At 42.0% G+C, this 25,912-nt stretch overlaps 1 protein-coding gene across 5 annotated transcripts in view; it reads right to left on the bottom strand.

Moving 5' to 3' along the window:
- Nucleotides 1–25,912, bottom strand: part of DOCK10 (dedicator of cytokinesis 10) — a 117,087-nt gene continuing 91,175 nt past the window's right edge. For 2 of the 5 annotated variants that reach the window (XM_058030921.1, XM_058030925.1), the window contains exons 35-57: nt 25,318–25,439; nt 25,118–25,232; nt 24,885–24,951; nt 24,037–24,084; nt 23,279–23,380; nt 22,287–22,411; nt 21,785–21,897; nt 20,897–21,034; nt 19,210–19,392; nt 18,551–18,661; nt 17,032–17,247; nt 16,293–16,350; nt 15,870–15,968; nt 14,193–14,299; nt 13,603–13,725; nt 12,566–12,679; nt 7,590–7,736; nt 7,054–7,264; nt 4,863–5,053; nt 4,211–4,311; nt 3,736–3,874; nt 1,797–1,872; nt 1–723 (exon numbers count right to left, since the gene is read on the bottom strand). In XM_058030921.1, the coding sequence (XP_057886904.1) occupies nt 656–723; nt 1,797–1,872; nt 3,736–3,874; nt 4,211–4,311; nt 4,863–5,053; nt 7,054–7,264; nt 7,590–7,736; nt 12,566–12,679; nt 13,603–13,725; nt 14,193–14,299; nt 15,870–15,968; nt 16,293–16,350; nt 17,032–17,247; nt 18,551–18,661; nt 19,210–19,392; nt 20,897–21,034; nt 21,785–21,897; nt 22,287–22,411; nt 23,279–23,380; nt 24,037–24,084; nt 24,885–24,951; nt 25,118–25,232; nt 25,318–25,439 (2,774 nt within the window). In that variant the 3' untranslated portion in view covers nt 1–655. The remainder of the gene's footprint in view (nt 724–1,796; nt 1,873–3,735; nt 3,875–4,210; nt 4,312–4,862; nt 5,054–7,053; nt 7,265–7,589; nt 7,737–12,565; nt 12,680–13,602; nt 13,726–14,192; nt 14,300–15,869; nt 15,969–16,292; nt 16,351–17,031; nt 17,248–18,550; nt 18,662–19,209; nt 19,393–20,896; nt 21,035–21,784; nt 21,898–22,286; nt 22,412–23,278; nt 23,381–24,036; nt 24,085–24,884; nt 24,952–25,117; nt 25,233–25,317; nt 25,440–25,912) is intronic. The other 3 variants (XM_058030922.1, XM_058030923.1, XM_058030924.1) reach the window with 3 other exon arrangements.

The following is a 25,912-nucleotide window of genomic DNA, read 5'->3' as shown; positions in this document are numbered from 1 at the left end:
TTCAAAGAGAAAATTTTATGGACGCTTTTATACACATACACAAATATTTTAATATAATGGTAACTGAAATGTTATCCATATCCTTAGTACTGTCATAATTAACTAAAAAGATATTTTTTAAAATTTTGTAAAAATGACATATTTTACACATCTTCTATTTACAATTGCAATATGCTTAAATGTTATAAAACATCCACTCTGACCTTTAAAATATATGTATACTAGGACTTAGTATTAGATATATTATAATTTATAGCAAACATAGGGTTTGCCGTGTACCTATCTATTCAATGGGAATTTTGTAATCAGCCTGGCTTAATAAAGGCTGCTCAAAACCAAAAATTGACAACAAAAAAGAATAAGAAAAAAAGAGAAGGAATGTGCAAATATTGGGGCAGGCAAAAAAAAAAAAAATTCACAAGCTGGCATTTTTAAAAATAACACCGTGAAAACTTCCAATAAATTAAAATCTTAACCCTCAAATCCTTTTCCTGGTATTGTCCATCAACTTAATTTTCAGTACTATTAATGTAAAAGGAAAAAACAGCCTCAACAACAAAGGAGAAACCCCACCCCAGGCAGCAGCTCTTCCCCAGGCTGCAGTCAGGCATCAGGGTTTGCTGGAGTGGCTGCTGCTGGCACCGAGGAGCTGCCTCTATGGACGACTCGGGAATACGTGCGCTCCATCCCTGGGTGCTTTGCTGACTCCTCCTTGTAGGCAATCTTTGCAGGAAAAAAAAAATAAAAGCAACAGTGAGAGAGATCTGAATGATTTGGTGTCTGAAGTGTTTGTTGTTTAACCAAGGGTTTCCCATTTTTTAATTGTTACACAATGATGCCAAGGATCTGACAGAGGAAAGGGACCTTTCCCTGGTAAATGGAGTCTGCAGGGATGGGGCTGGGCTGACTTCTGCCAAGCTCCAAGGGGTTCCCTGAACTGCACCACTCTCACACAAGTCCCCTAGACATTGCAAACTCCAGGACACCCACCTCAGCACCTCCTGACCGTGCACAGACAGGCCCAGCTCTGCCCACGCTGTCACTTGGGGGTACAGCAGCCCCACAGAGCTGCCCAGGCTGGGCAGCAGGGCTGGACCAAGTGCCAGGCTGAGCCTGGGGGCAGAACAGCAGTGGCAAAAGCTCTGCCCTGTCCTAAAGAATGAAGATCTTTCTCCTGAAGAAGCTCTTCTAGTCTTGGTAAAAGCTCTTTTTAAATCTGTCATCCTCCATGGGTGCTTTGTGGAAGCATTCAGAGCAGAGACGGGGGACCCCCACTGAACACACAGCACCAGCACTGAAAGAGAAGCCTTCCCCTTGCCAAAGCTCCAGGTGGAGCCCTACAGCATCACTGCCAGCTGTCCCTGGCCAGGGCTGCAGCCACCCCTCACCTGGGCAGACCTGAGCAGGGACAGCCTCAGCAGCTTGGCCAGGAGCTGCTCCCACATCATGGGCTGCAGGGAGGGCACTGGGACTTGGGCACGCTCTGGCAGCCACTTTTGCTGCTATTGGAACTTGCTTTTGCTGCCATTGGCACTTGCTTTTGCATCAGGGGGCTCTTGTCCAGCTGCCCCACTGGCCTCCCCAAAGTTCACAACCAGGATCCTAAAGAACAGGCCTCTCAAGACTGCTCAGGCACAACACATCACTCATACAGCTTAGATCTTTCTTTAAACTCCCTGGCAAGGGGGTCATTAGAGATGAAATGAAACAAACATACCCAGCAGAAAAACTGCAAGTGAGGGAAGTATATGACATTAAAAGAAAAAAAAAAATAGATGTAAGAAAAATGAACATACCACTTTTGGCTATAGTATTGAGGGAAATGTTAGACAGGGAAGAAGAGAAGCTGTATAAGCAAGGACCATGACAGAGCTGTCAGAAAAGAAAAACAAAAAAGAGAAAAACAAAAAAGAGAAAAAACATATGGTGATGAAAAAGTCACTGTCAGTAGGTGAGAAACAAAACTCTCTTGAATACAACAATGGGAAAGATGGCAAATTGTACTGGTGTAAAGCACACAGCACAGATGCAAGAGAGCCTCAAGCTTTCCAACTGTGAGATAAATATTTCAGCCACAGTTTATGGCATGTGATTTCTCTGAGGAAATGCTCTGCTCAGAAGCAGAGAGTTCATGAGTTCACGGCAAGAGGAGTAGAGTTTTCTCAAAACCCCCCACTGTCCAGAAAATGGGGCTGTCACGTTTTAGGCTTCCCCGAAGTATTGTAAGTGGGAGACTGTTTTCAGGGTGGACTTTAAAATTCAGATGATTTTGGTAAAAGAGATGACAATTTTGACTCTTGTTGGATGAACTCTTTACACTTAGCACTGATTTGTACACATAATTTTGTATTATTTAGTATGAAGAAAACTCAGAGCTCATGGATATAAATACAGGTATGAGCATTTAACAGAACTCTCCAAATGTTTTATGAATGCTGAATCTCAGGGGCTGCTCATGCCTCATTTGAGCTGACCATCCATTTTCCATTCTTGTGGGAAACAGTGGTTCACACAAGAGATATGGTGCTGCCTATGCACACTGACTGATGGCCAAAATAACTTCCACGTGAGATGTATAAATATTGATTAATAAAAAACATCCTTAACACTTACAGACTTAAAAATAACCAGTGATAAATACTGGTTAGAATCACTGGAAGGCTTGAGGTTCACAAATCTTTATACACCTGAAGAGGAGAGGGGCACAACCCCCAGACCTGCAGCCACCCCTGAGCTCGACCCCATCCAGCAGGCACCAGGCCCACAAGCAATTGGGAGCTTTACACCCAAGGAAAAACTCACTCAATGCCACACTAAGTACAACAATAGGCAAAAAATTCAGGTCAACCCTTATTCTACTCATATGTGAAGATGAATAATACAGCATGGGGTAATGAAGAGCCATGTAGGCACTGATACCAGTGGTTAAACCAAGTTACTCTGCACCAACAGGGCTTTTGGATGCTACAGGCACCTGGAAATGCAGCACAGCTGCTAGAGAGGAACTATTTATCACATGCAATCTAAGGTAGCCTGCCCATAAACATGCAGAGATATAATTAAACATGGTTTAATTAGCACTTCAGTATGCAAATTGCTCAATATTTAATTTAAACTGACAATATTAAAAAAAAAAATCTGCCTGGACACAGCAGTAGAATAGCTGAAAGTGTGCACTGGAGTCCAATTCAGAATTTTGGGATGCAATTCATATAATGTATATATGCATGCTCATCCTTCTGAAGCTGCTAAATACATGGCATCTATCCTGACAGTGTACTCAAGTATAAAGAAAAAAATTGAAAAATAACCTTCTCTGAAAGCTGACTATAAACAGACACAATAAAGATATCTCTTGTGGTTTGTAAGCTACATCTTAATAGCAATTTAGTGTTTTAATTAAATACAACACAGCTATAGGACAAAGCAAGAAAAGCATGAAGTTTAGACTAGTTTACACTATTTTTCTATGCCTCTAAATCCCAGCCAGCATTTTGCCTCACAAACATTCAGCTTTTCATTATGTAACAAGGCAGAAAACAGACCTTTGTTGATCAGATATAGAATATACTTCCATTAAAAAAAAAAGAGGGGAAGAAACAAAAGCCAAAACCACAAGAAAATAAACTGCAAGGTTTTACTTCTAGTATTTTTCTCTACAGCTTCATTTGTCACTAGAAGACACAATTAGCCCCCCTTATGGAGCCCACCCAGCACCCAAATGGATTTTCTCACCTGTTCATTCATAACTACAGAGAGCTCGCTGAGCATGTCCTTGTAGTGAGACTTCATCTCTCCCTGATACTCAAACTGGTCCTCCTTAATGAGGCGCTCGTTGACATCCAGGGCATGGCCACAGGCTTCAGCAAACTGCCTGCAAGCACCAAAACACAAAACCAGTGACACAGCTTTTGCAGGAATGAAAAAACCCACCTATACACACACAGTGCTGCATCTCCTCTCCCCCTTGCAAACTGTACCTTGTTGGGAGTGAATTTCAGAACTCATTCTCAGATCAAAAGGAATGTTTTCTGCTAGGGCAACCCAGAACTGCAGTAAATGTTTCTCAGGAGTGACTTGTCAGATAGGGTAAATGCAGATGTAAATGAGGCTGGTTCAAATCAGCCTGATTTCATGTCTTGTCTGCCTGTGCTGTGCAGAGTGTCCTATGTGTTATGCGGGGGGTGAAAACCTTAAAATTCATGTTTACCTGAAGATTTCCTTCAGAAGCTTAACTTGGTTATCAGGATATCTCTTAGCATTTGTCTCTTCAAGAAAAGCTCGAGCATAGGCCATTGGTCCAGCATTTACCTGGGTGAGAAATGCACAGCTCAGGAACAGAGAACAAGCCAATCATTGTTGTTTCTCTTGTGCTCCAGGGCTTGGAGACTGGCCTCAGGCAAGCCAGGCTGTGAGAAGAGCATCCCCTCACTCCTTCTGTCACCAGGATGGAAGCTGAGGGGTTTTATTTAGGATACAGGAGCTGCTCAACCTTGTACAGGCTGCGGACCTGTGCTGCCCTTTTCCAAGCCCCCAGCCAGCTGAGCATCCAGCCAATTACATGTTTGTTTGTACATATTACAATGAGAACACCAAGAATACACGTGCCTGTCACAATCCCAACTTTCCTAAATAGGGAATGACAAAGCAAATCCTAGCAAAACTCCCTTTAAAGAATCCACCTGCTTGTGATGGGTCATATTCTCAAGTGATACGGGACAGTTTTGTTAGAAAAGTCTTATTTGTTATCTAGAGTAGACTTGAATTGAAAGAGCAAAAAAAGTCTGGAATGATGAAAATCAGAATAAAAATTTAGGTACATGCATTGAAAAAAGAGAAAAAAGGCAGCAAATTTTCATTACCTTGACACTGACACTTCCTTGGAGCTTGAGCTGCAGTCGGATCATGTCCACTTCTTCCATTGTGCAAAGCTGATTGAGCTCTGAGACCTTTTTGGACATCTCATCAATGGCCACTTCGATGGGGTTCAGCTCTGTGCTGGTCTGGCTTATGACCTGAATCCTCTTCTTCACGTAGGGGAACAAGTGACTGGCTGCTCAAGAGAAAGAGAGAAATGAGTCAGAGAACCCGCCCAACAAGGGAGTGTTTAGGAAAGTAGAACAATTAAGTCAAAGTATTAACTTTTGACTTTATCAATCTCTTTATTAATCCATAAAAATTAAGTTTTAATCACTGAATGAGTAGAAGTGGCACAGCAGGTCCAAACTGAATTCTGATGTACCCGACACTGGAAGAGCATTTCCTTTTGAGCTCCTCAAGGGCTGCAGCCACACTGCACTTGCCCTGGGCCCAGCAGGCTCTGGAGCAGATGCAGTGCAGGTGCCACTCCAGCACAACTGACTTCACCACTCCTCCAGCCATAGCACAAGCCTTGCTTTCTTCTCAAACTGAAAGTGCTTCAGTTTACACAGGAAGCAAATGAAAACACATCACTTTATCAAACAGGAGGGGGGGGGGGAAAGAAAGAAAAAAAAGAGAAGAAAAGACCATTTCCTTTAGTGAAAAGCACTGAGGTGAGGTAGGTGCCAAAGGGAAAACCAGGGGAGAAGAGGAGTCATCAAATTCCCACCTAATGCCAAAGATGGAGCAGGACTAAGAGTGGTGGGAGCTGATGACAGCATGTAATAACCCAGAGAAAATATTCTGCCAGAAGAACAGCCCTCTGTTTTTGCCAGGCAGACCATAACAGACTTTCACTTTCAAGTCCATGAAACTACCTGCTTCAATGCAGATCTCAAAACACCTACTGCTGCTCAAGCACTTAAAAAAACCACACACAAGCTGTTCCTCCTTTCTTCTTCTTACAAGCAAAACTGTGTCATGTAACAAGACACCCTCAGACATCAGTGCCTCTGTCCCGGCTTGCCAGAACAAAACTTTTAGGTGACTATGCTTGCACTGTAAGCAGTTTTTTTCACGTTGTCCTTTGGGGGAAGGAGATGCACTGAAGTTGGCAAGGAACTGGATTTTCTGTCACTTGGGAGCCTTTGCTGTGAACATCAGCCTTTCTGCCCATGGCTGCCCATGAGAACAACGCCTCCATCTCAGACAGTTCCTCATACATCAGAATTCAGACATGTCAAGTTTCAGCAGTAGTCTCACAAAGGAGGCTTTTAAAAAGAGAGATTTTAATCATGATAAGAAGCAAAAAATTTCAGTTTAATATGACTCATTAAGAGAAGACATATCGAGTGCTCCTGACATTCCTGCCTTAAAACAGACTGAAATCTTATGTCTAGCTTAAAAAATATTCTCTATAATGTATCTTACTCCCATTTTGAATAAAATTTTCTGTCTGCAAGTTTTACTCTTAGCCGAACAGACATGCTACTAGGCTTTTTCTTTGAATTGTTTATTATTAAAAGAAAATGGTTCTGAGTGCTAAGCTGCCTTCAGCAGAACCACTCCCAAGTTACATCACTGCAAGAACAGTTAAGATGTCAATTATAGGGAAAAATAAAGCAGCTGAATGAAAATAACTATCCCTAAGCTGGTCAGCAGGTCTGTAAGGAAGACGTGGCCAAGACCCACAGTGAAAAGATGAGTCATCATCCTGCACAACACTCACCTGCAGATGAAACTACCACTAAAACATCATCCTTAAAGCAGTGAAGAGGTACTTTTAACATTCAACCCAAATACTGCCATGGGAGCTGGCAGAGAAATTATTCACCTTTAAAACCCTTTACTTCTAGTCAAGGCCTTTCATGGAACTCAAAGAGTTTGGCAAAGGCACTGTTATGATGCATTAAGTCTGATCTGAGCTAACACTTTTCTGATTGCCCTACATGCTTTGGAAGGTCTCCCAAACTCCATGCATGCCCTTCTCCTCTAAGCATCTGCTTCCAGTCAACTCAGACCTAAACAAGCTCCAGTTTACAGCGTGTCTGTCTCATTGGAGAGCAGGAAATCCAGGACATGCAGAGCTGGAAGCAGGAGTCAGGCATGGCAGAGAGCCAGTGATGGAGCCCTGGCCCTTGAGCTGCCCCTGTGGGCTGGGCAGGGCGGGGTGGAGCAGGGGAGCAGACGTACTGGTGAGGATGGTGCGCCTCTTGCACTGCTCCTCCACCCCGCCGTGCTTCTTGCCCGAGAGCGTGAAGGGCGTCTCGAACACGAAGCGGTTGATGTTGTGGTGCATCTCAAAGTCCGTCCGGCGCTCCTCGGCCTCCTTCTCCTCAAAGAAAGGGGTCACGTAGGTCACCTGGATGTAGGCGTATTTGGGGTCCAGGTCTTTGGGGTTCACCTGCAGGAAAACAATAAAATTATGCTAAGTGTGATGAGCTCCCAAGGCATCCATAACATTTTTGATGTGTTTATTTATTTATGGCCATACCGATGAAAACTGAGACTTCCAAATGTAACACTCAGATCATGGATGGATACAAGGGCATTTTACAAAGAGTTCCCTAAGAAGAGTGGCACCTTTGACAATAGCCATTGGCAAAAATGGATGACAGCTAAACGAGACAGGAAACAACCTGCTTCTGCACTGCAGCAAACATCTGCCTGCTCATCTTGCACCATGCACTCAGGTCTGTCCCTTGTGCAAAACCACATGTCTTTCATACCTTGTTGGAATCCTGGATGATCTTCACGTTATCTATTCCAAACTTGTCTGCATAAAGTTTCATCAGCCTTTGAGAGATCTCAGACAAGCCAGTTAATTTGGGCTCTTTATAGATATATTCTTTACCTTCCTCTTCTTCAAAAAAGCCCTGTTTAGAAAGGAACAAAAGGAAACAGTGAATATAACAGCCATGGCCAAACCTAAATGAGGTGCTTACATCAGGAATCAAAGTTGCCTGTATACCCACCAGAGCGTCCAGCAGGCCCCTTCCAGCACCTAAGTGAAAAGCTTACCTCTGTCCACTCCTAGCAGACATGTGCCCAGAGGTCACTGTTTATACTGGTCTGCAATCGCCAAAGTTACCCAGGAAAAGATCCTCAGACATTTTTTCACTTAAGAGACTGAGCAGCTTAAAGAGTTAAAGGCCTTTCTTGAAAATACTGATGTGTGTATGATGAAAAACCCTCATAGATTAAAAACTAGAATTATAAATTCTTTAAATCTTAATAATTTGGTTCAATTAACAGCTGTTTGCTAGACACTAAGCCAGCTGGGTTGTGTGCAGCATGTCACCTCCAGAGCATCCTCTGGGAGCCATGTGTGCAGGCACAGCTGGGCCCTGCTGCCCATGGCCTTGGCATTGGAGCACCTGGGAACCAGCCTGCATCTCCTCAGGGCAGCTGAAGAGAAACTCTGGTGGGCACCTTGAAAGGCCACATAGAACTGCAGCACTTGCAGAGACAATTAGCAAATTATTCACGTTTGAAAAGAGAAAGAAAAACAACAAATAGACGCACAGATTATGTTCCTTTGCAACAAGTCTTGTTAGGTCATTATTTAATACATTGGATGGACTTGGCAGAGCTTGAATAAAAGGGTCCACTAAGAGCTGAACATGAATCTGTCAGGCTTCAGAAGAAATGCACACCTCTGAAAGTTAACAGAGCATTGCATCACCTGCAGGTGAGACACAGCTGCCCCAAGATGAACATGTACATCAGCGCTGCAGGAGCACTCTCCCAGCTGGGCAGAAAGCAGCAGGTGCCCCTTTAACAAGGGCTGCATTTGTCCCAGTGCCATGGGCAGCACCAGCCCCTCCTGGGGTGTCATGGGCAGTTGGTGATGGGCACCACTGCAGCTACACTCACAGCCTCCTCCTTTCACCTTAGTGCACAGTGAGCCAGAGGAAAACACCTGAAGCTGCAGGGAGAGGGGGAAAGGCAGACAGCACTAGTGATGTCAGACCCAAGGCCCTTTGGACTTCACATGATGTGGCTTGGATTGCCAATTCTACAATAAGCCTAACCAAACTGCTATCTGCAGAAAAACAGAGAAGCAGAAATTAATGAAGGCAAGAGATATCTCCAAAATCTATTCAGAAGGTACTCATGCAAAATCCAGCTTTTTTATCTGGAAGCGTTTCAACTTTGCCCTCTAAAATTATTGATTAGGCAAATATTCACCAAAACCAAACAGAATTAAAATAAAATAAGCTATGAATTTCATTGCTTCTTTAGGACCCCCCAAGATTTATTTCAACGGGGATTAACAAATATGTGCATCTCTGGCTTCTCCTTCAGTGAGGACAAGGGGCAATAAAATTGTCTTTGAATTTGGCAAGTGTCAGGAGTGCTGTGTGCATTACTGGAAACCAATAACTAATAGCTGCAAGAGCAGCTCATCTGACAGCATCTTCTTCAGTCTCACAGGAACCTTCTAACATTACATGATTTTTAACAACATTACCAATTAAATTCCATAGGCATATGAAGACCTTCACAGGTAATTAGAGAAAAAAACTAAAGCTCCAAAGCTGCTATCCTACAAACATCTGTTGAGTTGGGCAGGCAATTGACTTCCTATTGATTACACTGAGAAAATATCTACAGGATCATAATCTGGTTTCTGATCTTGTTTCCATTGAATCAAAACTGCTTTATGTGGCAAAACTTCATCAGTTTGATGCAATCATACTTAAACATACTACTATGCACTGTGTCTGTCAAAAGATAACTGCTTTCTGTTACTATTCAGTGTTTTCAACAAAATCCCTCCTGTTTTCCAAAATGATCACATAACAAGCTAGAATGTAGTTTATGCTCTTAAACCCTGATTCTGTGTATGCTGGAACAGAGTGCTTACATGTAAGTGCCAAATCTCTGCTGACGCTGCATGGCACACTGAGGTGATATCTCTGTTAATTGTTTTACTTAAAAAAAAAAATACCTGAAAACAAAAAACTAACAGATTTAGTCTTATCTCTAATGCAAGAGACATCATTTAAGGACATATTCCCTACAGCTGACAAGTGACAAGCAGAAGTTAACTGTGAGCTATAAATAATCATGTCTGCCATATGCTATATGTCTGGCAAAGACTATTAAAAGTAAGATTAAATACTTTTCAGAAGCCAAATATCCTCCAATTTCAGGATTTTAAAATATTAAGCAGCCAAGGTTACATTATCGATGCATTTCCCTGGATTATTTCCATCCTGGCTGGTTTGGTCCTGCAAGGACAATGCAGCCTCACAGATGAAAATTGTGACAGGGAGCAGCTGATGGTGATGGAAGGCACATGAACCCTGAACAGCAGGTTACTGGTTTCCACTGAGCTCTGATGCTCTGAGAGACAAGTTTTGAGCCAGGCCTACCACTGTGGGAGCTCTGATAAGGCCCTTCCTCATCCTCACACCCCTCCAGACACAGCCTTGGAGCTCACAGACTTTTCTCTGCCCTTTGGTGAAAGGTGCTGAGGTAAAGCCTTCTGCTTGACCTGCCAGGAATTGGCATCTAATGGTTCTTTCCCTGTCTCACCCCACAGTAAGTGATTGTAATCACTGTGAAACTCTGCCCTCCAGCTTCTCCAGCTCCTTGTACACACAGCAGAACAAACCTCAGCTCTGCCTTTGCCTGACACTGCTCTGAAAAACAGCTCTTGAATGTCTTTGCTTATCAGCACAATATGAGTTCTCAGGTATTCAGTACATTTATCAGGATTTTTTTTGCTCTTAATTCAAGAAAAATACTGATTTCTCAAACACTCATCTGTGAGTAAACTCATATGCACTGGCTAGAGTGGTCACTTGGGGGTGCAATGAGACATTGTCACCAAAGGCCTTTAACAGAAAGTGCAGTCTAAACCAGCAGCTGCCCTGAGATCCAGCTCCCTGAGCTGGGAAATAATCTTGCTGGTGAAAACATATGACTGTGTCCCCCCTGAGGATCATATTAATTCAAACCATCCCTGCACAGGGTCCCTGCAGCAATGCAGTAACCAAATTCTGCCTTTGCATGAAGAACAGTTTTCAGGTGCAGCAGCAGATCTTCCTCCACTAAGAACCCCCAGTATTCTCCCTCCCAGTATTAATCTTTTGTTCTTTAATCTGCTTTCCCTGCAGCTTTTGTTTCAGTTAAGGAACAGCAGCCACATCTCATCTCTCCTGCAAAGGGCAAGGGGAAAGCAGTGTCTGTTGCCTTTAGAGCCCATGACTGGGGGGAACAGACAGAGGAAGACACAGCTGTGACACAGTCATACCCTTTAGAGCACTAAAGCTGTTTAAATGAAGTTGTCCTTGTGGCACTGGCACCTGGGAAGTCATTGCACTGTTACAGAGATGCTAACCCAGAAGTGCTGCAGCTAAATTACCCTGTGGGAGAGCCACTGGCTCTGGGAGAGCACTGCTGTCATTTTGAGGAAGGCCAGGCATAAGGAAAACTCTGCCCTTCCTCGGGTGCAGCTCCTTGCATTTGGCAAATTCAGCTTTGCTAATCTGTCCAGAGAGCCAAGACCTGCCATTCCCCCTGAATTTCATTTGCTTGCTCCTACAGGGACTGCCAGGACCTTGGCCATGGCCATGACCTGCCCAGAGTGCTCCAGTGGCCACTGCCATGAGCTCAGACTGACCCAGCAGGCCTGCCCTTGGGAGCTGCAGTGCAGGCCAGCAAAGCAGGCTTGCATTCAAACAGCATTAATGCTACCCCAGGAAACGCAACAGAGGAAGAGGGGCTCCAATCCCACTCCCAGTGGAACCGGGAGGAATTTCCACTGAGATGAGATGAAGCAGCATTGGGCCCCACAGTGCACACACAACATGATGACAGGTACAACTCAGTAGTTCAGGTAACTGAACAAACAAAAGTTAGTTTGCAGGATGCAACAATGAATGCAGCAATGTTATTTTATCTGCCATGAACCAAAGAATTGAGAGCACAGGAAAATTAATGTCAATTAACAGTAGAGGGAAGGATGAAGGATGTGTGAGGAGAATTAAACAAAACATGCAACAGAACTAGACTTACCACAGCCTTGAATAAGATCAAAAGGAGAAAAGAGCAAATTTCTGCATTAAAATCTAATTAGCAAACAGAATGATTCACATCAATCTGTTGTTTACACACTTTATATTTTAGAGCACAGGAAATTTTATGCTTGCCAAAACCAGGACTAAAAGGAACATGCTGGACTGCTACACTGGTTTGTGGTGGAAGAAAGCACAAAATAATGCTTCAAGGGTGCTGAAGCACAGCAGAGGGAATAATGCTACTCTACAGTACATTGCACAGAACCAGAGGTAGCCTGGAAGCAAAAGGCAGTCAGTGAAAAACACAACAAAGCATCTACTGCAAATACTGCTCTGCTTTGAGATCTGTTGGAGGAGAGTGCCATTTATCAAAGATGCCTTATCTGGTTCTACTTATATTGTAGCTTGAAAAACCTCCCTGCCCCAGTCTCAGCTTTGCTTTATGAAGTCAAGAACTAAAGCTGACACAGAAGTCTGGTCTCTAATACACCCTAAATCCACAGCAGTGGTTTGCACAGAGGCAATGGGGTGCTCTCTGCTGACTAGAATCCTGCTGGGAGTGTGACCCACGAGGCAGCTTTACCCTGGGATTCACCACCAAGTGCTTCCCTGAACTCTCTCAGGAACAGGTCTGAAATGTGACTGTGGGGACAGAAGAGCCCAGGCTCACTTACCTGCCCATAAAATGCCACCCTGTAGTATCTGCCAAAGAGGCGTTTCTCAGAGTTCACCACCTCTGCAACCTTCAGGTAGGAGCGGTGGATGTCGTAGTACAGGTCAGACAGTTTCTGCATGGACAGACAGACAGACAGAGGGAGGTGAGGGCATGCCAGCACCTTGGGAAATGCCACCACAGCTCTGCACAGCTGTGCTTGCCTTAGCTGGCTTCCCAAACCTTTGCAAAGACGGCTGGAAGTGCTAAGGGGACAGTATAACCTCGTTAGCAGTCATTAAAAATTCACTGCAACACTTCTGTCATCTTCTGGGGGTTTTGTGCCAGTGGAGCCTTTGTGTGCAGGCTCACAGAGAACCATCCCACCACCAGACAGTGCTGCTGACCTGCCAAGGGGGCAGAGAACACAAGTGCTGTTTGTGCAGGTGAGAACAAGGTGCCAACTACCCCAGTCAGCTCCCAGCCCCACACAAAGACGTGCTTTCCACAGTTACCACTGAACAGCACTTTCTTAGGATAGTGAACCAAAATTTCAGCTAACATCTGAATATCTGCTTCCTTAACATACAGCCTATTGCTACCTACCACTTTGTGTCTCTTTCAATTTAACCCCAGAAAAATCAGTAAATGCAATCATCATCTGGCTATCCATTATGTATTGAAATTGCCAAGTAAATAAGAAACTAAGAAACCCTGAAATTGTGAAGAAATCATGCAATTTGTCAGCATTTTCTGAACTTAAATACAATGCAAATGTGCTCTTGGTTTAAAACCCATGTAAAAAAATCATAGCCACTGGCTAAGAAAAGAGGTTTATTTGAAAGTTTTTTTACAGTTACTGCTGCATTGATGCTGAAAAGAGGCAGGAAAGACACCAATGTTTTTATTTTCTCACAGCACAAAACATTAACAGGAGGAATTACAGACAGGAAGAAAGAAAACATTCCTTTTAAAGAAAGCACATTTTTTCCCTAAAGGTTTTGATCTTTACTGTTGCCTTAGGATAATTGAAAAGTCCCAAACCAAACACCCACTTACTTTAAAGTCCCTCTGCTTTTCACAAACAGCAATGATGGGCTTGTTGACCTCAGCAATAAGCTCATATCTCTCAGATTTCCAGAGGTAGTCAACACACAACTCCAGCTGTTCCACAAGGATATTCTGCAATTTCACAAACGCAAATAGTTCAGTGACTTGACAGCTGGTGGCATTTAATTAATAGCAATGCAGCAAAAGCACATACACACTACTTCATTTTTATTCTGGAACTTTTATATTAAGGTTTATTGCAATTGCACAATGTTTAATCAAGTATTGGTGACATGGCTCTTCTTTAGTAAAAAAAACCTGAAATAACAGTAAAATGAAAATACTTGAATAGTTGACATCTCATGCAGAATAATGGGTTTGCTTCACGGCCTTCCCCTGCCCTGACGTTCAGCTCTTTTACTTTATGCTCTCCTTAGCTAAACATCACTGCAACAGCTGCGACGTTTCACTCAAAAGCTGTGTGCCTTTTAACACTGCCTGACTACACTCACTCTAATTTGCTGCAACATGCACAGGATTCCACCAGAAACAACATTCTGTTAATACAGAACAGGTATATAAATGTTAACATTGCTGACCTCATTATAGGGAGTATCTTGCATCCCAGAGTCTTCCTTCATAGCACCTTCTTCTTTAATGTTGGGGGTGATGCTCAGAAAAGCAGGCCATCCCATGGAAAACAAGCCTTGAAGTGCAAGTCACAAGAAAGGCTGTTAATGACTCAGTAACCAGATACTTCAAGAAGTTACTAGATGCCATTAAAACAGAGCTGATGAGTTAATTTCTTTTGCAGCCCAAGTAATGAGAAGCACAAATGGAGCTGATGGAATTTATAAGACTATTCCACATTTTCCTCATTGATATAAATTCACTTCTCCAGGCAAAGGGGAATGCCAGCATTCTCCTGATGCAGTGTTATTCCTCTTTGGCACTTTGGTTCCTGAGCTCTAAGTGCAGGCAGCCCTGGCAAAGCTGCATGTGCAACACTCCTTTGTGCACAGGAATGCCCCTGGCAGGCTGAGGTGACACAACTCACACTTGGGAACCTGCAGTGTCCCCCCTGTCAGTCCCCAGGACTGCTCAGCCCAGGAGAGGGGCTCCAGGACACTGGCAGTGGCTTTCCTGTCCTGCCTGGCTCAGCAGTCACAGCCAGGGGACTCCCCTGCAGAAAGCTATGGCTGGTGGCACCAGCTGTGGATGGAAAGGCTCATAAGGAATAAAACTGAGCTTAAATCAAGTATTTGCTAAGCCGAGGCCTTCAGTACCGTGGCTGCAGCAGAAACAACTTGCACAGGCATCACACTTTACAGATCAGCAAGGATCTGCCCTGCAAGGATTTTACCACTGCTCTGGAGTGGAGAAGGTAAAGCTGCCAGGGGAAGTGACAAACTCCTGACAAAGCCCATGCTTAATTTAACAGCAGGAAAATTCTACTATGGCTCAATTAAAAAAGCTAAGCCATAGTCACTGAGATGGGAGTCTCCATTCTCTCTCAAGTTTTGAAAACTGTTTAAGTACAGGTTGAAAATCATCCAAGTTCTTCACTCCAGCCACTATAATCTTTATTCAGAAAAATTCTTTTACCACTACTGAACTGCCCCACAACTATTGCTCTTCACAGAAAGCTTCCTTCTAACAGGATGCATTTTTTCATCTTGTCCACAGACACTTCCAAATGTACTGAAGGACTATAGTCTTTCCATGTTTTCTCTTCCCTAGATATTTGCCCTTGACCCTGGAAATTGCTCTTTGTGGAAATTACTAAAATATCTCATGCTGAGAATTACTATGAAATACAGATATTATAAACTAAATAACCATTGGCATAGAAGCATTAAAAAATATAAGCCTGCACTTTATTTTTAAATAAGCATCATAGATTTAAAAAAACCCCTTTATCTATACTAAGTTACATATGGACAACCAGATATTAATTCCACCCCCCTGCCCTCCCAGCTTTGGACAGCCAAGGAATTGGACATGGATTTGCATGCTAAACACCAATTGACCCAAGAGGGATTTTCCTGCTGCAAAAGCCCATAACCAGAGACATTCTGAGCAATCCATCAAACCAGCCAAAGAGCATCAGCAAAGGAACTCATGATGTTTCCAACATTGTTTTCTATAACAGCCTTCAACATGCACTAGAAACAAGTTTGATTTGGTTGATATTTTTCCAGATCAGTTGGAAACCAGCAGTTTGATCTCCTAATCATGTTATTTGACCCACAAACAGGCATGGTTAGAGCACTCACTTCCTCCATTGTGAGTTGTTAGTAACACATTACTATCAGAGACTTGAGCATCTTCCAGGAGCATACGTGAGGTACAAATCTTTTCCATTTTCCAGTAACCTATGATATTGTAAGATGGTATTAGTATACTGCTACTGGTATGTGTTAATACATGCATATTTAATAACAACAGACTGACAAGTGAAGCATTCTCATTAGCACTAGCTTGCTAAACATTTACTAAACCTCCTTACACAAAATACACTTTCACTGTTCCAGATTAAGACTAGGATTTATGATATATTTCAAAAATAAAACATTGGGAAGAATTCAAGCTGCTTTAAGAATACTTCATATATAAGGAAGGTAAGCAGGATAGCAAAAAATTATTTTGAGTAATAATATTTATGGATGTACAGTTGGTTTTGGATATGTTGATCTTACCTTTTCTCTTCAGGTACTCTGCAATGAGAGCAGCAATATGAATATAGCACATAGCAGCCTGTAATGAGAGACCAACATATATGGATATGTTAAAGTACCCAGAATTACAACATACATGTGATAAGGAGCATTTACTTTCAGCACTGCCAAATCATGAGGCAGAAAACGGAAGACAAAAGTAATCAAAGAAATCAAAGAAAATAAAGGATTAAATGATGAAATCCTCCTTAATTAAATTTCATAATAAATGCATGGATTTTCTCAAGAAACCATTAAGATGACTTAGTAAATAAGGTATTCCTGTGTTATGCAGTGGAATTTTGCATCACCCATTTAGTCTTTGATGAACATGACAACACCTTATAAGCAAAGCTCCTCTCCTGGGCCATCGTGGGAGAAGAAAATCCTTTCTATGGGTTACTCACTGCCCATGACCTCCTCTACACCACAGCTACCATGCCTGTTAGGGGTAGGCAGCAGAGTGACACTGCCCTCAGCTTCCCTGTCAGACAGTTTCAGGTCTTGCTCCAGCATGTATCAGGCACTCAAGGTCAGGCAAGCTGAGATAAGTAGATCACATCCCCAGGTGTTTTCGAACCTCTACTCCTCTGATTTCCAATATATGAGAGACACTGTATGATTCCTTTAACTCACTACTGCTGTCAGTGTTCCCAAGCTCTTTCTTCAGAACAGCTCAGCCTAAAGACAGATGGATTTCCTGTTAATTTATTCACATTACCTCTGACAAATCTCCATTTCTTGCATGAATCTTGGCCATGCTTTCTAGCCACGTCCTGCGTAGCTCAGGGGTGCTGGCATAGGAATTGGCCAGGCTGTACTGCAGGTCCACCAGCATCTCAGGGTCCTTCTCGTGCTCCTTCATCTGAGCTGTGGCCATCAGAACCGTCCTGATGCGCTTGGTCAGATCCTTCACCTCTGCTGGGAAATTAACGTTCTTTGGGAAAGATAAGCAATGCATCACTGAAACCATCCACAGAGCCCCATGCTGCACCCCCAAACAAGACAAAGTTCTGCTTACAGAGGGCCTCCATCCCCTCCCTAGCTGGGCAGGTTTTGGTGCAGTCACAGTCCCAGAGCAGGCACACATTGCACACAAACCCTGGGTGCTTTTTCCTGATGTCTCACAGCACTGTAAGATGGCCCAAGTCAGTCACCAGTTCCACTGCCATGTGCAATAGCCCTGCTGAAGTCAGGGAACTGGAACAGGTGCTCCTCAATTGCTTACTGGGCCCAGAACTGGATCCTTGCACACTTCCCTCTGAGCAACAGCACCGTGTGCTATAGATAGTCCTGCTTAACTACACTCCCAGCATGTTTCACCATGGGAATAAAGCACAAGTCTGGCTCCTGACCTTCTCACACTGTGCTAGATTAAAACAGAGTCCTTATATTACTCACACCAGCTGTTCTCTTAGCTCAGTGCTTCAGATTTTCTTTTTCAGACAAGCAGTGAAACACATTTGTTTTCAAACTTAATTCCATCCTTTGTTTTGTTTAAAAGCAAAACATTCAGAAAAAGTAAATGAAATTTAATACTCCCTCCTCTATGTCACACAGAGATAAGCAAGTCACTGAAGCAGTGTGACTGCAGTGCTGTGAAATCAAAGCTGGACTTCAAAAACAAATAGAATTGTAATGACCTCTTATCAGATAACACACTGAATTACTTCTGCTAACTATCTACCAATTTTCTTATGCTAACTTTATTATTAGTCTCAGTGGAAATACCCTAAAGTCACCTTCAGAGAAGAACAACACCCCCAAAGTATAAAACTGAAAATGCACATTGACATGTGTTTGGACAAGAATTGTAAAAATTAAAAACCAGAATAATTTTTCAACAATTTTTGTACAGACAATAACTATAATAGCAATGGTAACTTGTCTAAGAGCCAAGTATATCTTCAGTGAGCTAGCAAGGTCTTACAAAACCCAACTGTTGTGCTTGATTTTGCTAGACATTTACTGAACAGAGGAAAGGAAGGAATTGTAGACTAAAAGTGGTTTGTTAATACAATTTTCAAATAAAAATATTTTTGTTTAAATATAATTTTCAGTTATTCAGCTTCAGAGTCACAACAACACCTTCATGAACTTCAGATTGCCTGAGAAAGGCACACTATGAATGCATAAATCACTGGCTAATAGAGGCAACAATTTTATTTACTGAAACACTTGCTCCTGTGAAATTGTTGACCTTTTGCAAGAGGTAGTGATTGACAAAAAATGTTTCTTACTTTCATCTGCTTGTCTCCATTAGCAAAATTATTTATAATTGCGAGTGAATGCTGAAATCGAGATCCGCCAATCCCCGCATCCGCTATCAGCTGGCTCACTGCCTTGATGAGCTGCACAGGGAGCAAACACAGGATGCAATTAGCAAAGAAATCAAGAGTTTCACAAGAGTTTTTAACCCCTGTTTTAGTATGACTCGATGTACTTGTAATTTCATACAGTGTAATTTCATACCTGTCTTATGAAGGTAAAATGTGCAAAGGCAAGAACTGTGAGTATCTTTCAAAATTTTGTAGTTGCTCACATTTTGCAGGGTAAATATGTTATTACTTTACATGTCTGTTCCTGTACTGTCAGATTGTGTTTAGTTCCTTCATCAGCTGTGCTCCAACTGCTGCAAGCAACACGTGAGTCAAGAATAGCCATTAATCTGGCAATGCAGGTACACTCACAGCTGCTGTCTCTCCCTGGAGCAGAGCTGAGCAGCACAAGAACAGCAGAGAATCCAGTCCAACTTCAGACTTGGCAGGAAAATCAAGCTGCCACAGAGAATTGCCTGTCTGAGGACTGCAAAAGGATTGCCTTGCTTCAATGCATAAAAAAATAATAATGATAAATACTAATGCACATCAGTTAAATATTGATCTCACACTTCACTTACCTGTAGATGGGACCTGACTATTGATTTCTGCTTGTTAAATTCAAAGTTCTTCCTCATGAAAAAATAAAGAAGAGCAGATGCTTCTGTCTGAGTTGAACGTGACCTATGGTTGCAGCACTTCAGGATTTCATAGCAGAGGGAACCACAGAGATCTGCTTGTCCTTGAAAGAATGCTGATGGGAACTATTGAAAAAAATGTGTGAACATGTTTAGTACTACTCTCAGGTCTTGGTGAAATTATTCTGAGTTAACAATTTTTTTTTAACCTTTCAGTAACTCTGCCACAGTTATTCATACCAGGGTTTAAACCAAGCATAATTCCACACTCAAATGAAGATTAAGAGGTATACTCAGATTTTCCTACAAACACTGTATGCCATCAAACTGGCCTCTAGGAAGCCCAGAGAGCAGCTGGCACACAGCAAGCAGCAAGGAATCTGCCAGGAATGCACAACAGCTAACCAGGAAAAGCAGAGGGAGTTCTTCACAGGAATTAAAGCTGTTCAGCAGAAGGACAATACTTTGAGAGCAAGGTCAGTGAACTTCCAGAGGTCAAGGGTTTGGAGAGCAGGAGACAACAGAGAAGGGTTCTCCAAACCATACCCACTGTTGCCAGCAGGGTGAATGTAACAGAATGAGGGAGGAGAGGTGGAAATGCACACGTGGGCTACAGATCTTCATTACTGCCTGAGAGGTTCTGCTGCAGGAACCACAACAGATCCCTGCTCCCACAGAACCATGAAGGGAGAATTCAATCCCAAAAGCTACAGGATAAACGAGAAGGGCAATTCTGGATACTTATTCATTTTCCCCATTGCATAGAGTTCTTCTATTCCCAGCTGTCTGGGATGTCATTCAAAGCTGTCTGTGGATGGTTTACTTCATATTTCCCCCATGTCCTCCAGCTGCACTACTGGGAGAAGCATGATTTCCTCTTCTTTCCCCTGAGACAACAACCACAGGGAGGCCACATGCTGTAAACTCAGCTACACTCTTGTGTGTCATAGAAACACTTAGGAACCCAGGCCAGCCTTGCTTATTGTCACTTCCCCAGAGCAATTGTTATGTGACCCCTGCATTCTGGTTGGTTTCCAGAGGATCTCATCTAGCTCTGAGACTTGGAAATTGTGCAGCCTTGGCAGCTGCCACCAAGTGCCTAATTGACCATGCCAATTTACACAAATGCAAGGCAAGCAAAGAAACAGTTTGACACATATCCATACTCTTTCCTGTGTTTAAAACCAGGTATTTGTAGAACTGGATTAGTGTGGATGAACTTTTGGTGAAATGTATGGAATACTCTCCTGCTGGTTCCTCTGAGGACAGCAGTAACCATTCACTGGTGCATTCTGCAAACCAGGTATCTGCCACACAGACCACAGACCTCCAGGGTTTCAAGCTTTCTTCCATAGGTGGTAAAAGCAGGAAAGGCAATGGATAAACCACAGAGCTGGACATCACTCATCTACTTACATTAAAACTTTCACCCTCTTAACAAATTTTTCAATTTCAGAACAGAAGTGTTTTTTCAGACATTGTGAACTTCTTTTAATCAGCGATAAATCAGCCTGTCTTTGCCAGGAATAAGTATTAATAAAGTACGTTCAGAGCTCTTGCCAAGTGTCCAGTTGTCCCCAAGCTGTACTTGCTGTAACACATTGCCAGGCACGAATAAACCCAGAGTTACCTTGCCCACAAACAGCCGGAGAGCAGCAAAGACGTGTTTGAGAGCTGCTGCTGACTGGTTGATTTGCAAAAAGAGCATGTGTGTGTCAAAGACCTTCTTCATCAACACATTCTGGCAGTCAGATTGCTGGAGCTGCCTCTGAAAAGTTCACAGACAAGATAGGACATTGTGGTTATTGAAGTGAATAAACAGGAGAAGGATCTGCTGGACATTACCTGGGAGTGCCTTCTCAAGTGATGCTTTTTTCAAGGTAAAATTTCTGCAGGTGATGCTTTCCCAGCCTGCTGCAGACTCTGGCAGTTTTTCAAGAAAAGCACTTTGCTATGCCTGTGCTATTCATGTATTTGCTATGCCTGTACTAGTCACAGATTGTATACACTATATTTAAGGGTTAGGCTGACAGAGAGGGAACACTAAAATGTAAAAGGAGCTGTTTGCTGTATTGTGGCTGTCAGACCTTCATCAAGTTATCTGGGCTTGCTGAAGCAATCTGAATGATTTTTAAGGAGGCAGAGCATTCACCTGCTGACTTGCAGAGATAGAGATAATAAGGAGGTTGGAAATCTTGTTGAAAATCACTGAAATCTAGTGGGACAAGCATGGTTCAGAGAAGGTGATGTAATAGTAAATGCAAGACACTTCCAAGCAGAGCAGGGTTGTATATAGCCCTGAATATGTAGGATGTTCCTTCCACCCCTTTCTATTCAGAACAGTTTGGGTACTATGAACCAATGTCCTTCTAAAAGACCTTCACTGAGGACTGGCATGTGTTATTTCCCTATTCTGCTGTCTCAGACATTTCAGGTTTTCTGTGTGCCTGCTCCCCCAGGCCTTCCTTTCACCCCATATCCCACCAGTTCAAGCAGGAAAGAAAACCAGCAAACATACCTGGTGATTCAGAGTGTAAAGACACAACAGGTCAAGGATTATGAGGGAAACTTCTGTAGCAATGTTTGCCTCTGTGTCTACATACTGAACAATGTCTGTTTCATTGGAGGTGCCTGCAGCATAAAAAAAGGAAGATTAAAAACAATCTTCTGAGTGTCATTAAGGATGATTTAATTCTGAAATCTGGTCCTTAAGTCTCATCACAGCAGAGATGGGGTCCTAACTGCACTTTTAACCAAAGTGGTATTTTGAAGAAAACTGCTCATAGGAGATGAAAGGGGAGGAAATTTGAGTCAACTCTCACCAGCTGCACCAGTGATGTGAGTACATCCTCTCACTGTTTCTGTTCATCCTCAAAGGAGGGAAGAAACCTAATTGGGAAGTGGGATAGATGACTCCAATCCCATAATTTTAAGAGCCTCTGGTCAAGAAGAAGGTCTGTATAGAGCCTGATCTAAATCCCACACCATTCCAGAGGGAAGTAAATAATTTCTGTACTTACTTGCTGTGCTACTCTCTATCATCTGCAAGAGTTTGGGGTTAGAAAATGCATTTTTGCTCCGGATTATTGGTAATGTTTGAGATCTGTGGTGCTTGTGGCCATCATGACTTGAAGTAGAATGCATCCTGCAATTGAAAGGTATCATTAAGATCAGGAAAAAAGAATAAAACTACTGTGCCTATTCAGAATTTTCCATGTCAGTTCCATGCAATGCTTCTCAATGGCTAATAAACAAAATGAAGCAAAATTCTTCAGAGAAACAAAGATTAAGGAAGTCAGTGAGGTGGACAAAACAAACATGTGCTGTGATTTCTTGAAATCATAGGGGACAAAGCTTCCATTAAGCACTGAAAAAAAAAGCATCAGCTTTTTCATGCTGATGTTTAGAAAACTGTCTTTGGGTGAAGAAAAACTGAGGTAAGTTCTGTTAACTCAGAATATAAGAAAAATATATCCTGTTAAAGAAAGAAATAATACAGCTTCTTTGAGGTGAAAGAAATGATGATAAACTGACAATGACAGTAAAAAAGCACATGTGCATATTCATGTGTTCTTTTAATTCTCTTTGATGCTGACAAACACATCATTAATTTATAATGAGAAGTTTAGAACTAAAATACCAATGATTTTTATAAGTTTTGAAAGGATTTTTAAGGATAAAGGATATTTGTAACTAGTGTAGAATTCAGGAAGATTTAACATTCAGGTAACTTCTTGAAATACACTGCCTGTATACTTCTTTTAAAAATTTCATGAATTTACATGATTAAAATTATTCTAGGACAGGATTACTCCCTGAACATAACACTCTAACCAACAACTTGTAAGTCAAGCCAGAGAGACTCAGATTTTTTACAGGTTAAAGCTCTTGGGCCTCTGAAATTTGTTACATATTTTGTCAACCTCCTTTCAGTCAATGACAGAGTACAAGGGCTGAGGAATGAGGGCCCAGGCTGGGGGCTGACAGAGTCAGGAATTCCATGCACCATTACCATTGTGAGAGCAGCCCTGATGCCTGGCCAGAGGAGTTTGAACCTTTCAGAGTTCCATTATTCTGGGTGGCCTGGACAAACTTAAAAGCAGCTGCAATTTTCCTGTTAAGAGAAAGAGAAAATAAGTGTTTATCTGTTATCAAATGTGACATTGACTTTGCCATGTCCCTGAAGAGTGAACGCAGGCCTGACTAAACCTGATGTGGAGCAAGAACTGGCTCATCTGGTGACCTTTAATTTTGACACCGCATGACATACAGACAAATTCACAGCAGTGATATAAAATTAAAAATGAAACATCAGCTGAGACAAAGCGTGCATTCCACATTTCACAGCTGAACATGATGTCACATTTTTTCAGGGAGGCAGGAGATTTTTTTTTATTGCTGTGAAACAATTATCTATGCCCATTAAAACTAATCTTTCCATGACATGGATGGAAATACAGTGTTCAAAGTACCCTTGTTTGGCATATGCACAGAAATGTGGTCAAGAATGGTCCCAGTATTTTAGGTTATAAATGCAATAATGGTTATCACATCATGCAATTTATCTTTATAGAAGATATTTACTCAGATATGCAGAACATCACAACAATATCATTTGCATAAAAGTAAAAATGAAGCATACATTGGCTTCAGTTCCACAAAGACATTCTTGCAAGGGAAAATTGATGGATACACTGTTAATCTCATTTACATCTATTAAATGCTGCAATATTTAAACACTGCAACACAGAGTCTGTAATACAGAATTACCTGACAATATTGCGTTTTCCTAGATATCTGAAGTTTTGCAGACAAACCCTGAAAGATAAAACAACACATTTTATGCCTATTTAATGACTCTGTACTTACGAAAAAATGCCTCAGTGAGACCTGTGACATATGTATCTGCTAGTAAGCAAAAAGAACAGAATGCAGCAGCTCCCAGCCTAGGGACACACGAGCTGTGGCAGCACTTTGCACACCCCCGTTCTCTTTCTCTACAGCTGAAGATTTCTGCCTGGTGAGATGGCAAAGGCAAAAACCCAGCTGTAAAAGCATTGCTGCATCACCAGCTGAAGGTAAATAATGCACATTTCAACTACAAGATGGTGAGGAAATTCCAAAACCAGCTACCTGCTGGATTCTGCAGTCATGCATAGATTGGACTGAGCAAACCCCCCTGGGGATGTGAAAAGCAGGTCATCCTACATTACCTGACTTTCCTTATGGCTGGGTAGTTTTGAGGAGCTAAATACTTTTCTCGAAGGAAGAAGAGAATCTCAACACCAAAGGGGAAACTAATATGAAAATCTCTTTTAGGAGGAAGACCCAAAGCATTATGACCCTCATTCATGGTAATTACAACATATTGGAGGATATGTATCTTATTAATAACGTCTCATTATGACCCTTTTGCATGGAAATTAAAACATATTGGAGGATATGAATCTTATTAATAATGTCTCATTATGACTTTGGAAGACTATGGCAAAATAATTTAAGATACAAGAACTATCTCAGACCATTCCAAGAGGTGGACCAACCCAAAGAGGAATTGTTTGCAGCCAGCACTTTAGAATATTCAACACTAAAATCAAACAACCACAAAGTAAACTTACTCTAAAATGCTGAAAAAGTCTGTGATTTCTGAGAAGGGTGCTCGCAACCAGTAGGAAATCAGTGCATCTAAGGGGAGATATTAAAATATATTATGTATCCATTACAGGGAATTAAATTTAGCCCAAAGCCTGTAAAATACACTGCTAATTATTCTAATTTAATGTTCACTTGGATTCAGTATTCACAGTATTTTACAGCAGCATAAATTAAGTAGTGAGTGCACAGTTTTTACCTTCTGAAATGGTTTTCATGATGTGAAGGAAGCACATAAGAAGGCTTCTAGTTTCAGCTTGATCCAGCTTGTCAAAACGAAGAGTTGACCCAATCAAAGACAAAGGTCTCATGATCTGTTGAGGTGACAGCAAAGGGCCTCATTAAGCACAGGGATGGACTCCCACCTTGAGCAAACATTCCCAACATTTGCACATGTACCTTTTCACACGTGTCAGTTCTCTCACTGTTTTTTTCATTGGTACTTGGGTTAGATTCAAGACTTGCTAAGGAAGCTCTGGAGTCAGCATGGTTTGCTGCAGAGATAGCTATTGATGAAAAGGCTGTAAATGAAAGTCACAGCAAACATGCTAAACTAAAACATTTATGGATACAAAAACCAACAAAAAAAATGGAGAACTTAAAATGTGTCACATGCTGGATTGAGACAAGTGCTTTGAACTTCCAATAGCAAAGCTATTGATGGGTAAGTTTAGTACTGAAAACATGCAACAAGTTGAAGTACAATGATTCAGTTTGCCATTTTTCATGGCATTAAAATGGCCTGTTGCATTCTGTAAGAACTGACCTAAGGACACAAAAATCAGTGGAAAGATGCCTGAATTCATTTCCTTGAATTTTGAAATAGGGTTGGAGGTAGTGAATAAAATAAGTTGCCTTTCTACTCTTCTGTTAAACATGGATAAACTATGAATATTTGCCTCCATGAGACATCAGGAGTTTTCAGGAGAAACCTTGGAACTATTTTGAAGTCAGGCAGAGACTACAAGAATGAGCTCAGGCAAAGGGATTTCTT

This window comes from Melospiza georgiana, chromosome 10, assembly GCF_028018845.1.
Source record: "Melospiza georgiana isolate bMelGeo1 chromosome 10, bMelGeo1.pri, whole genome shotgun sequence".
Lineage (NCBI taxonomy): Eukaryota > Metazoa > Chordata > Aves > Passeriformes > Passerellidae > Melospiza > Melospiza georgiana.
Note: the sequence above shows the minus strand (reverse complement) of the source record. Positions and strands in the feature narration are given on the sequence as shown.